The sequence below is a fragment of the Acanthisitta chloris genome, unplaced genomic scaffold, assembly GCF_000695815.1.
Source record: "Acanthisitta chloris isolate BGI_N310 unplaced genomic scaffold, ASM69581v1 scaffold7734, whole genome shotgun sequence".
Lineage (NCBI taxonomy): Eukaryota > Metazoa > Chordata > Aves > Passeriformes > Acanthisittidae > Acanthisitta > Acanthisitta chloris.
The window spans coordinates 24,545-37,142 of record NW_008668697.1 but is presented as its reverse complement, the minus strand read 5'-3'; the positions used below and the strand labels follow the sequence as shown (position 1 = coordinate 37,142).

Below are 12,598 nucleotides of genomic sequence, written 5' to 3'. Positions count from 1 at the left end.
GAGTGTGCATTCAGACCTTTTTTCCCCTGCTCGGTATTTTGAACATCTCTTTTGAAGATGTGGTCTCATCCCTAAATACCATGAAAAGGGCATTGGAAAGTTATGGGGGGTTTATTTATTTATCCTTGTTTGTATTGCCTTCAGCAGCACCATTTTAAACTGTTGGGCTTGACTGTATTTCTCAGCCACCTGGAGAAACAGTAAAGTTGGCTGCAATATCTTTTTTTAGAATGTAAATTCTGTAATGTTCTCAAAGAAATTTGGGGGAGGGAGGAGGGCTCTCAGGAAGCAGGGCACAGTAGGAAATTAAAATCCAGGTTCAGTGACCTTTTTAGCTAAGAGCTCATGGATTTAATCCAGCTTTGAGCTAAATTAATTTTTTCTAAAGGATTTGTTTTCCTTGCATGCACAGCTGTTTGGCTTTTCTTTCCTGACCCAAGTACAGTGAGGAGCAGAGTCTGTCCCCACCGTGCAGTGGTGGCAGAGTGGGACAGAGTCCTGTGTAGTGATGTGTGCAGGGGCAGAGCACAGGGCTGGTACACTCAGTGCTTGGGTTTGGTTCCTGCTTGTGGTTTGGTTGTGTTTTGCTGGTGCTGAACTGTGAGAGCCAGTGGGCTGAAGGTGCCAAGTCACGCTTCCTTCACCGTTAGACTTCACTCCATGAGACTCCATTTCCATCTCTGGGCCTCAGTTTCCCATCTTATTCCCAATAGTGATGGCAGTGTGCCCTCTGTGGAGTGTTTGGAGAGGTCTTCTGTTGATGGCTTTAGAGCCAGGCAGTGACAGACATGCTTTTCTTCAGTAAAAAAAATAGTCTTCCAAACTGGTCTGTGTTGAGAGAGAAGTGATTCTATTTCAGCCTTGTACAGGCATTTGCTGCTAGCCATCATGAGGCTGTTTAAGTTGAAAGTTTGGATTAGGGTGTGCGCCTCAAGTTAGGCAAGACTGTTTTGTGACAAATATTCCACCAAAGCAATTGCCACATTCCGGCCAAGCCTTTCTGATCCATTGGATGTGTTGAAATTTCTCCTGCAGTAAGTAGCTTCAGCATATTAATACTGAAGTTAAAGTTGGTTTTCAGATTTTCAAGTTAGTGTACTGAGAAATTAAAAAGCAAACCAAAACCTATCATGCCGTGCCCAAGGCCTTTGACAGTGTGCTTGCAGAAAAACAGGACAGCTGCTTGAAGGAGACTTGGAAACTTTTAGCATAATCAGACTTAGGAGCTACTAAAATAACTACAGTGGACTAGGAGTTACTTTAACACTGAGTTTCCCTTTGTAACTGTCAGTCCCATCGCCCACTCAGTTTGTGCTTTTAGGGTTTTTGAATTGGTGTTTTTTCCCCTATTTTTTGCCCTTTGGTCCCTTGTGTTTATGTGAAATGTCTGCCCCAGCAGTGTGACTTCCTGCTGCTCTGAACTCCGTGTGTTTCCTTCCTTCAGCTTGACCTCGGTATAGTTCTAGAGCAACAGCAGTCTTGAATTTTCCTTCTTGTACTGCTCATATCCTCACCCACAGACTCACAGAACTAGTAGTTGGAAAAGATCTCTAGAGGTGGTAGTTGTTTGGCTGCCTCTGACATGAAACAGGACTTGGATCCTTCATAGCTTTATCCAGCTGAGTCCAAGACCTCTAACACCTACTGACCTGAAGGTGAAAATGCCAGTTGTGTTTCTGAACTTTACTCACTGAGTGACTGAGTAATCCTGGTGAGCTTCTTGCTGGTTTCCCTGCCTGGATAACCAGGATTATATCCAGCACTCAGGAAAGAATGTTTCAAAGTGTGTTTCACTGTAGCTGAGTGTGTAGTGCTCTCTGTGGCTGGCATGGTGAGGAGACATCTGCCAGATTCCTCCGCTTTGGTGTGCACAGGTTTGCTCTCCTGTTTGATAAAAAGTGGAACAGTTTTTACTCTGGGTTTGATCCTGCCATGCAGCTGTATGGTAACGTGTTTATCTGGCTCATATATAGCAAATGGACTCCATCCCTTCTCCTTTTATTAACTTATTGTAGTTAAGGAATTCTGAGCAGTAGGAGAAGGTAGTCATGGCTTTTGGGTCAAAGGTAAACTTTCTCATAGAATCATAGAATGTTAAGGGGTTGGAATGGACCTTAGAGATCATCTAGTCCCAACCCCCTGCCCTGGGCAGGGACACCTCCCACCAGAGCAGGTTGCTCAAGGCTTTAGCCAACCTGGGTTTGAACACTGTCGGGATTGGGGCATCCACAGCCTCCCTGGGCAACCTCTGCCAGTGTCTTATTGTTTCTAAATGTGAAGGGCAAATTGTGTTGACCAATGCAGTTATAGAAACACCTGTACTGAATGTGGCACATAGAGAGAGGATCATGAGTCACTTGCTGAGAAACTCACTGACAGAGTCTCTAAACACTTAAATTACTTGCGTTGTGCCCTACTTAGTTTGAATGGATACAGCTCATCTGTCATCTTCAGTATTTTATTTAGTCCCCTACAGTTAAAACTCCACAAATTATGTTTGTCATTCCCACTTTAGAGTTTCTTTTGGTTCTTGATTTTTTTTGCAATGGACCTGTTGTTTCAGGCTAGTACACTGTGAGTTCAGCGGTAGAGAATTTATACTCAACTTTATGGCAGCCTAAGTGAGATTCTGTACAGATACAATGCTTCTGGCAGCAAGTGCTGTTCACATAGTAACTTTTCCTCAATGTAAATCATAACCTCTTACATGATGGTTTAATATATGTGCTACTTAAATTAATACTCTCTTGAAAACTAAGGAATGATCTCCTGCTCTCCAGTAAAGATGCACATGGGGATTGTATGTTCTTTGAATTCAAAATGTGTTATGTATTTGCAGATTTCTAAATTTCATCAAATTCACTCTTTATGCAAAGTCAGTAAAACTGTTGTTGTTTATGGCTGCCTTTTGAGCAATTCATACCTTATAAAATGTGTTAATTTTTTGAGCCTAGACAATGTGCTAATACAGTAGGATGCAGTTATAGGGTTGGGGTATGTTTTGGTGCTAGCAAATCCAACCTAGTTCTTCCACAAAATCACTACATGCTCACTAGAAGCAGAGATAGGTAGCCCCAAGGAGCTATGGTGGCTCCACTCTGGGGTTTTTTTAAGCTTGAGGTCATTCCTGACCAGCTTTGGATAATTACTCTGCTAATAGCTGTCCTGCTAAATTTCTTGGTTTTCTCCTTCATTTTACTTTTCCTGTTGTACAGAGAGCAGTTGTATTTCCTTTCAAATTTCTCTCTTCTGAACTGAACAAGCATAGATTTTTTCAATTTGTCTGGACTTGTATTTCTTTTTGTTTTGTTGTGCCAAGAAGTTCAGTTTTATAGTAATGCAGCCTCAGATTTTGCATGATTTATATAAGAAAGGAGTGGCTTTAACCTCTCCCAGATTGCTGAGAGACCTGGCCTGAGATGACTGTGTTAGAAAACCTCAGGAATCTCCAAATTACATTTTGCCACATCTTTGTAGAAAATGAAAATGGCTTCATAGCAGAATGTTCAGCTGAATTCAGAGGGATTCTGAGCCCTGGCTGCACTTGAAAAGTTGTGGGTTATTTTGAAGAAAGAAATGTGTGTTATTTTTATTTTATTGCTTTAATACATATTTGTGTTTCCCAGAAACATCAAGAAGCCCAGCCAGAGTAGTCCTCTGAAATGGTTCTTATTGAAGACAGAGTGTCCTTTGCTCCTCCTAGGTCCTGAAAAGGGAGAGTATCCACCTGCAGGACCTAAACGTGGGAGTGCAGCCAGCCCAGTGTGCCTGTGGGGCCCCAGCAGCAGAGCACTGCTCTGCTCCCTACCCAAGGAAAGCACCTGAATCATCCTGATGAAATGGAGAGATAGATGGTCAAACTGAATTCCCCTTTCACACCTCCTTTTAAGTACAGTCTGCAGGGCAGTGTTTGTAAAAGATGTGCACTTTTGCATTGCCACCCTGGCCTTTGAGCCTCCTTTTCCTCTTACTTGGGTCTCTCTCTGCGTCACTGCAAACTTGAGGTGTAATAAACAACAAGCAGTTCCATGACTTTGGTTTGTAAGAGGTGCAGATATTGGCTCATCTGTGGCCCTGTAAATATATGCCAGTGTTCTTGCAGAAATCTGTGGAAGACTTGCTTGTGGGTGGGGATTTTTTGTTCTGTTTGTTTCTCCTCCTGGTTGTAGAAGGTCAATGCAGCATCAGTTTCCTCCTTTGTCTCTGTTATTTGGCTGGTGGCAGCAACAGAGCTTTGTAGACTCAACTTAAAAAGCAAAGCAGCATTTAGAAAGTTCACTAGAAGTGACTGTGAAATGGTGCCTGGAAGTGGCTATATCAGTTTATGAAAAAAGCTGGTGTGGGATGCTTAGAACCATCTAGCTTGTGATTTTTGGCTGCTGTTAAAGCTTGCCGAGTTGTTACAGCCAAGATGTATTAAAAATGTGCATGGGACAAGGTTGGTGTAGCCTGATAGTATTGGTTTTTTAGAGTAATTAATAGGGCTGAGAAAAACACTACTTACTGGAGACTTCACCTGTGATACTTATGTAAAAAGATCCAACTTTTATCTGCTTTGAAACCTTACTCTGATGTGACAATTGCTTAAAATGGTTTAGCTTAAAGTGGTTTATTTGAGAAAGATCTGTGTGTTAGATGTATGCAAGAAGAATCTGTCATACAAAGAAAAACTGGTACTATTTCTTGTCTTCTGCTGACATAGATGTCTCCTGGCATTAGGAATCTTCAGAGTTAATTTTAAAAAATCAAAATAAAAATCTTGCTATTCCAGAATGAGTTTGTCTTCTGAGGAGTTCATGGTTTTATGAATTGTGAAAAGTGATGGTCTGTGTAATTCAATACTCAGTGTCATTTGGCAATCAAAGCAAGAAATATGGTTGGCTCATACAGTAGGGCTCATACTTTTTACCACAGTAGAGCTGAAAGGCATGTTTTATGGTTCTTTTGCTGTCCTTAATGACTTCAGCCTTGTAAGGACAGAGCTTACAGTAATCAGGATGGAGTAAATCTTCCAGCGTTTCACACTGTACTGCAAAATGTGGCCAGACAAGGGAATACAGTCAGCAAGTTCATAAGCACTGGACCAACTGGCCACTCTGGGCTCTCCTGGGTTTTCTTTTTGAGGAAAGGTAAATAAACTGGACTTCATCTCTCGTTATAGGTGAAGTCTGTGATAAATCTGCTGTTTGCTGCCTACACAGGGGACGTGTCTGCACTCCGGAGGTAAAAATCCATGGGGGTGTGGGAGTAGGGATGCTGCAGGTTTGGTTCCTGCTGTTTTGTTTATGAACATGGACACACACTGTGTCTGTGTTGGGGACGTTGAGCTGCATGAGCTAGATATTGAATATGATCACCCTAACCAAAAGCTCCAAAACTAACCATCAACAAGGTACCCTCACATCATCCTGAATCCTGTTGTTTTACATTTCTTTGGATTGTAGTGAACTACATTTCTTTAACCATTTCTTTTATGGCAGTGGCAGAACATCCTAATTGTACTCACCTGCTTTGTAATTCCATTCTGAAAGTGCCACAAAACTTCTGGCTGGAAAATGTACCTTGTTGGTCAGGCTGGGAAATCTAGCTTTGCTTTTTAAATCTGGAATAGAATCTGGCAGCGTTTAAAGTAATAATAGTAAGGGACTAAATAAACATCCTGCTTTGGCTAGAATATATCTAAATGTAGTTAGTGGGTGGAAAAATGTGTATAGTTTAACTGTGCTGTCCCAGAGCACCATAGTGTGATGGAAGACTCTCAGTTCAGGATTTTCAGACTTTGGAGTTCTCCAGGATTTCCTCACCTGGCATAAATTTACTTTGTTTTATGTGGCTTAGCTTGAAATTAGAGTTCAAATTGGGTATGTTGACTACTACCAAAGACATTTTATTGTTCTTTGTAACAACTAGAGAGCAGAAAGCAAGTGAAGCCCCTAACCTGGTTCTTAAAGCTGAAGCAGTGAGGGGCCTTTCATTACCAGCAAGGGTACAATGTGCTCTTGGTACCACTGAGCAGAGGTTGATCACTTCAGTAGAGGGATGTTGTTCCGTGCTAGTTTTGCAACTCGCTTTAATTATGTAAGACTTTTCTCTGCAATCTCTTTTTTAGATTTGCTCTGTCAGGAATGGATATGGAGCAGAGAGACTATGACTCACGAACAGCTCTGCATGTGGCAGCTGCAGAGGGTAATGTCTCCTCACATGTCATTTGCTGTCAGTGGGAGTGGTCAGCTTTGGAGCATCTTTGCTCTCTCTGTGCATACCTGCTGTTTAAAACTTTTTACTTATATCTATGGATGTATCTAAGTCCATATGCTCACAAACCTCCTTTTTTTACAGGACATGTAGATGTTGTGAAGTTTCTGCTGGAAGCTTGCAAAGTGAATCCTTTCCCCAAAGACAGGTGGGTGGTTTTACTGATGGTTTGGAGGAAGGAGGTTCCAGTAGTTTCTCCCTAGTCCCTGTCAGGAGAAGTGTCTGTCAAATAAGAGTGGAATGTGTGGATCAAGTCCACTGAAGCAGAAGGAACAGATCTCTGTAGGTTCTGCAGAGCAAGTAGGATAACCTGCTAACCACTAAAACCACTATTTAAAAGGTTATGCTCAGCTTAAAGAAGTAATTCCACAGTTACTAGGCTTAGTGTGGTCTGTGTGCTGAATTATTAGTGCAGTATGTAGGAACTAGATTTTTGGTGCTTTTGACTCTGTACTTAACATGCTGATCTTAAATATCTTAAAAACACTGTGCTGTTTCTTGTAGGTGGAATAACACTCCAATGGATGAAGCTTTACATTTCGGACACCATGATGTTTTTAAAATTCTTCAAGAATATCAGGTCCAGTACACACCATCAGAGGATAGCAACAATGGGAAGGAGAATGGGACGGTTCATAAAAATCTGGATGGCTTACTATAATCATCTTCAGCTAGATCCTAAGAATCCAATCACTTACCTATTTAATTGTGGTATACATAAGTAATGAAGAGCGTGTGTGTTTCTATCTGATAGTGGTATATATTTTACAGAAGTCTCTGTTACTTCAGTGTTACGTTACAGGAGTTTCTATACGCACAGGACAAATCCAATCTCTTCAAAAGAAACAAAACCAACCAAGAATCTCCCTCCATAATGTGAGCAATATTACCTCATGCTGCATATAATTGATGTATACAAATATTTAGCTGTTGTTGGCTTTACCGTGCACTACTTAATTTATTTTTGTGTTCTATGTGAACTCTAGTCTGTGGTCAGGAATTTTTCTGCTGCATTTTTGTTTCTCTCTAGCCCTCTGTTTCCAGTATGGCCAAGATGAGCCAGAGTACTGTCAGGTATGAGCGTCAGTGAGGTTTTTTGAAAGCTGAGGATGCTGATGTAGATTTAGGCTGGGTGTGTTAAATAAGGATCTGCACCTATCTTTGAGAAAAAAATAAAATAAAAAAAAAGAAACATTTCCACACAACCTTGTTTACATACTATAAATATCACAGACTATATAGGTGACAGCTGTCAATGGTCTAGGCTTGTTCTTAGAGATAGTCTTGTCAGGGAATGTGTTTTAAGGTTTGTTTGACCAAATGACGTAGGGGAGTGTGGTTTTGTAACACCAGTGTGTAGTGAGGTTTTTGTTTTGGAAGCGTTTGTTTCGGTTCCCTTTGTCTTGCCTCCCTCCTCTCTCTCCATGTTCAGCTGCTAAAGTAGTTCCCTGTAAGTGGGGAAAGCGGGTGCTTCCACTCCGTGCAGCTGTTCCTTGCAGCTATATTTGCACTACAGCAAGCCTTGGGCAAGCTGCAGGCCCCTCTGGGCTGATGGGTGGAGTTCTTGGTGGGTGCACCAGGAGCCAGTGAAGGCAATGAAAGGCCAAGAACTAAACCAAATACTACATGTAATAAATCTGAATTAATTTAGGCTTGTAGTAAGGAACACGGGTGGAGTGAAACAGCTTTAAGGAGCATAGAGCCAATCAAAGCCTGAGCAGAGCAGGAGATGAGCCAGGTTTTTGGGTATGTTCTCTTCTTGCACTGCCATCAACCAGGGAGCAGGATGTTGCATCAGTGGGATTCCACTGGTGTGGAACAGGAGTTCACCACCAGGAGCACAAGTAGGTGACACCTTTTGTGGTGAACTGTGGCATTTCTTGTCTTGCCACTGAAGCCAGTGTGGCATGTGCCCCGTTGTGGGAAATGTAGATGCAGATATTTGTTGTTTGCAAAAGTACAATGTTACAACAGTTCCCTATCCCATGTGCAATTCCTTCTGCCAGGACTGTGGTATAAAACCTCAGAAGTGAGCAGTCACTTGAGATGTTCACAAAACACAACAGCTGGACATAGACAAGAACTTTAGCACAAGAATTTTAGGCAAGAATCATTTAGCACACAGAAAAAAAAGAGATTGTGCTTGAGAGTTGTGTATATGGTGGTTTGTATCCTAGCACATAGCGTACAAGTCATTAGTAAATCTCAAAGTTCAAAGTTTCTGTGTTTTGGCACCAAAATCCTCCTGAAATAATGCCCAAATTCTTTCTAGAATGGCCCAAGCACTTTATAGAGATGATCTGAACCACGTTATCCTCCTATAGCAATGAGTACACTAAGGCTTAGTGAGAAGTCCCTTCTCCAGAGCGACCCAGCAGGTCAGTATAGTTGAGAATAAATCCTTTCAAGTTCCTGTACAGTCTCTCATTGATATGCCATACTGCCTCCCTGCAGGGAGGACAAATCACATGGAAAAGTGCTTGGTACTCATCACAAGCAGTGACTGTCTTCATGGTGATGACATCTTGGAAGAGTCTGAAAGTCTAAAGCCCTGAAACAGCATTTCAAGCTGGCTGGCATGGTTATCAAACACTTTTTCTCAAGAATCCTACAGTTCTTAAGCTGGTTGGGTTTTGTTTTCTGTTTTTTGGGTGTTTTTTTCTGAAGATCAGCTATTTTTCTGAAGGCTTTTAACCTGTTCTTTTCCTGTCCTGTGGCACAGCCACCTCAGTTCTAACCAAGAACTAAATGAAATGGCCTCTGGCTCTCTGTTGAGCCATGTGGGTCACTGAGTAGCACAAGGCCTCTTCTCTTCTGCACCCTGAAGTAAATTCCAGCATGTTTTCTCTGACAACAGATCTGTTGGCTTTAGTGTAATGGAGTGTTTTCAGATAGATTCTAGTTTAGTGTTACGAATCTCAGTGCTAATCTGACTTCTTCCATATTTTCCCCCTCTATTAAAACACGTCCTTCAGCTTCTCAGAAAAATACCTGATTTAGCTTTGTTTAACTGATACTTGCATTGTTCAAACTGGCATTTTTAAAAGACAGCTATATTATATAGTACACATCTATAAAACCAAAACCCAAAGAAGGATTTTGACTGAGTTAACATGGCTTGTCCCTGAACTTAACGCTTTCCTACCGAGTGCTTTTAGCCAGTCTCAGCTTCAGTGCATTTTTGCTGGTTAGTTTTCAGTATTTTCTCATTGTGAGAAGATGGATTCTTTCGTAATGTCCAGTTCAGCGATGCAGCTCCTTAGACATGGCGTTATTTATCAGTATAACTATATGCAGTACATTGGTTTGGCTGTTTATCATTCATGACACTGACATGTAGGTTTTCCCCTAAATAGCTTTTGGTTATCTTACCCAGCGCTGACTTCCTTACGCTCCAAAGAGGATTCCCCCACTCCTTTGTTTTTATGTCATGTTTCTTCTGTATCACAACCTAAAATTGTTAAGCTAACTTAATGCTTTGTACTCAGAGATATTGTGATAGTCTTAGCATTAATTAGCCTATCTTTGTGAACAAAATGTATTGTACCAGATTTCTTTGCTTCAGAGCTGGACTATCCGTGACTATACTTACTGGCAGTGTACTTCTGGTCATTGTAACTGACTGGGCTGATCTTGACTCTTAGATTCTGTATTGTGGGGACTAGACAGTGATGAATGTATTTCTAGCAGTTTCCCATGAATGAATCTAAACTTGAGCTGTACTGGTTCTGAAAATGAAAGTTATTTATTTTAAGAAATAAAATCCAGATAGTGTTGCTTTTTACAGCATAATAAATGGAAATACCAAGATGAGGAGAGTGGTGGTGAGTTTTATTGGTTATCTGTGTGACTGCCCTTTAAATAAATCTTCAGTCATGGGGAAGGATGACCATGAAAACCTACTCAGTCGTTTCCATTCTGCAAAGCTTACAGGAAATCAGAACTAATTTATCTAGCTTTTATCTGATTGTTGCTGTTTATTTTGAAACCTACACTTCACTGGTTGCTTATTGTTAATGCTAGAATTCTGAAGTGGATTGGCCAGATGCCCTCAACAGCTCTAGCTTTCTCTTGCCTGCTCTTGACTCCTCTATCACACCAAGTTTCCTTCATTATTCTTCTAGCTCTGCAGTTCCTATAAAAGCCTGACACGTGTGAGACAAGGGCTCATGTCACTTAAGTGCCCCAGGGAAAAATGATGCAGCAGCGGTCCAGTTTGGTAGCCCACAAGGTTTGGCTATAGATAACTTGTCCTACTGATTGACTCAACTTAGAAATTCAAGTTCAGTTTATTGAATCAATGACATGATACAAGCAATAACACAAAAACACTTAACAGCCACCTTCTAAGAACTCTGGTGCAGATTCACCTGCAGCAATGAAGTGAATTAAAAGCATGGATACCACCTTAGGCTTCAGAGCTGTGACTCTTCAGTTGCACAAACAAGTTTAAAATGAGATAGAGAGTAGTGAACTACTGGCAGACTCATCATCTTTATAACTGAAGTAGCCAAAACACAGGAGAGAAAGTGTCAGCTGGCAGTTCTATTTAAAATGGCAAAAGAATATTCCACTCCTCCTAGAAGCACTGGCTGTGGAAAGACCAACCCATGAATAAGACCACTGCTTTAAATCTCTAAAGAACATTTCACAATGGTTAATAAAACTGAAGTATAAAAGTAAATGAAGATAATCTGCTGTATACAGAACATGAGTACAAGGTGTAGCTCGAGAAACAAATACTTGATTTTTGCATTAACAATAGAGATACACATATAGCTACTCGGTAAGATAAAAGCATGAAGGTACGAGTTGTGATATCTTGTAGAACTGTTAACCTCAGTAATTCAGGGCACCAAAAATGTGTCAGTTTGGCAATGCTTTCACTTAAATATGTGTGTTACGGGCTCTAGGTCCTTTAATTTTTCTCTCAAGCTTTTGCAAGGGCACATGTCATCTGGGGCACAGCACACTTAACTGCACCAGTCCTTAATTTTCTAAGCAGCAGCTGATAGACCTAGAGAAGCAGCTCTGCAATGCCTATGAGTCCCATGGGCTGCTGCTGCCCTCCCCTCCCAGGTGCTGGGAATGGACAGAAGTGGAGAGAGAGGCTGCAGTAGCACCTGAGTCACAGCTGGGCTGAGGTTGGAAGGGTCTTCTGGAGGTCACCGTGTCCAACCCCTGCTCAAGCAGGGTCACCTCCAGCCAGCTGCTCCCTTCTTGTACCCCAACAGATGGGATCCAGCACGAGTGCTCTGCAGTCCCTCTGCTCCACTGCATGCCATTGATCAGCCTGCACTAATACATGCTCTTAGTGCAAGAGACCAGCTGCCTCGGAGCTGTTAATTATCTTCACACATGCTGATAAACAAACCTGTTTCTCCTCTGGTGGGAAACACAACTTCATCCTTTAAGTGCTACAGATCCTGCAGCCACTGCTCTATTTAAACTTTTCTTCACTTTCCTGTGCCTTATCTAGAATTGCAAAACCATTCCATTATCAAAGCCTGGAGGATCTTCTAGCTACTCAAATCAACAGTTAAACAAATGCCCTGGTTCACAGTGCACAAAAAAAAAAAAGTTCCATTCCACCTGTTGTAATCTAAATGGGGCATTTATTACTGTAAAAGATTATGAGTGACCAGATCCTCACCTTGGCAGATTAAGCACTGTGACTAAAAACTTACTTTAACTCCTTTTTTACTCTTTTTTTTTTTTTTTTTGAGAGAGAGTAGGTTCTCATTTTGTCTGGTACTCTACTAGACAGCATGATGGCAGTCTGCAGTGGCTTTAGGCTTGATTGTACACCCTGAGTTGCAAGCTCAGCATGTGCCAATGCAACTTTAAGGTGGTGTCCCAAGAAATTCTCTTTATCAGAAAGATTGTGCTAAATGTCCTACATAAGAAAATTCTGCCTTATGAAAACTGCAAAAATGATGTGCAAGTAACATTTTGGGCTTATGTTCCCTCAATATGTCATGCCTAGGAAAGATAAAGCCATGACAAACTTCAGCAGTGCATGGATTAGGTGTGGCAGGTATCTATTTCTCTTCTTTCTGTGATGCAGACAAAAGTTCAAAGCTATGGAATTTCTTCAGAAGCAGAAGGCATAAGCTTTCTGGACGGAACCTCTGCAAAAGAACTGGCTTTCCTCTGAAGCCTTCTATGTACAGTCAGTTGTTTTAAACATTGTATTTAACTAATTCCCTTACACAATGCATGTTTCTCCCACTGTTCTTGCTGAGGACCTCACATTCCTACCCTCCTCCCTTCCTACACTGGTGTGCTATCTCACTAACTAAACAAAGAAGTGCACGTAAGGAGGCTCCTCAAACCGCTACTG

At 41.5% G+C, this 12,598-nt stretch overlaps 1 protein-coding gene across 1 annotated transcript in view; it reads left to right on the top strand.

The window, feature by feature from the left end:
* The window catches only part of LOC103800629 (glutaminase kidney isoform, mitochondrial), a 52,718-nt gene extending 45,625 nt beyond the window's left edge, over positions 1 to 7,093 (top strand). The window contains exons 14-17 of the mRNA XM_009073011.1: positions 5,162 to 5,223; positions 6,110 to 6,186; positions 6,340 to 6,403; positions 6,760 to 7,093. Coding sequence (XP_009071259.1) covers positions 5,162 to 5,223; positions 6,110 to 6,186; positions 6,340 to 6,403; positions 6,760 to 6,916 — 360 coding nt within the window. The 3' untranslated portion in view covers positions 6,917 to 7,093. The remainder of the gene's footprint in view (positions 1 to 5,161; positions 5,224 to 6,109; positions 6,187 to 6,339; positions 6,404 to 6,759) is intronic.
* The last annotated feature ends 5,505 nt before the right edge of the window (positions 7,094 to 12,598 follow it).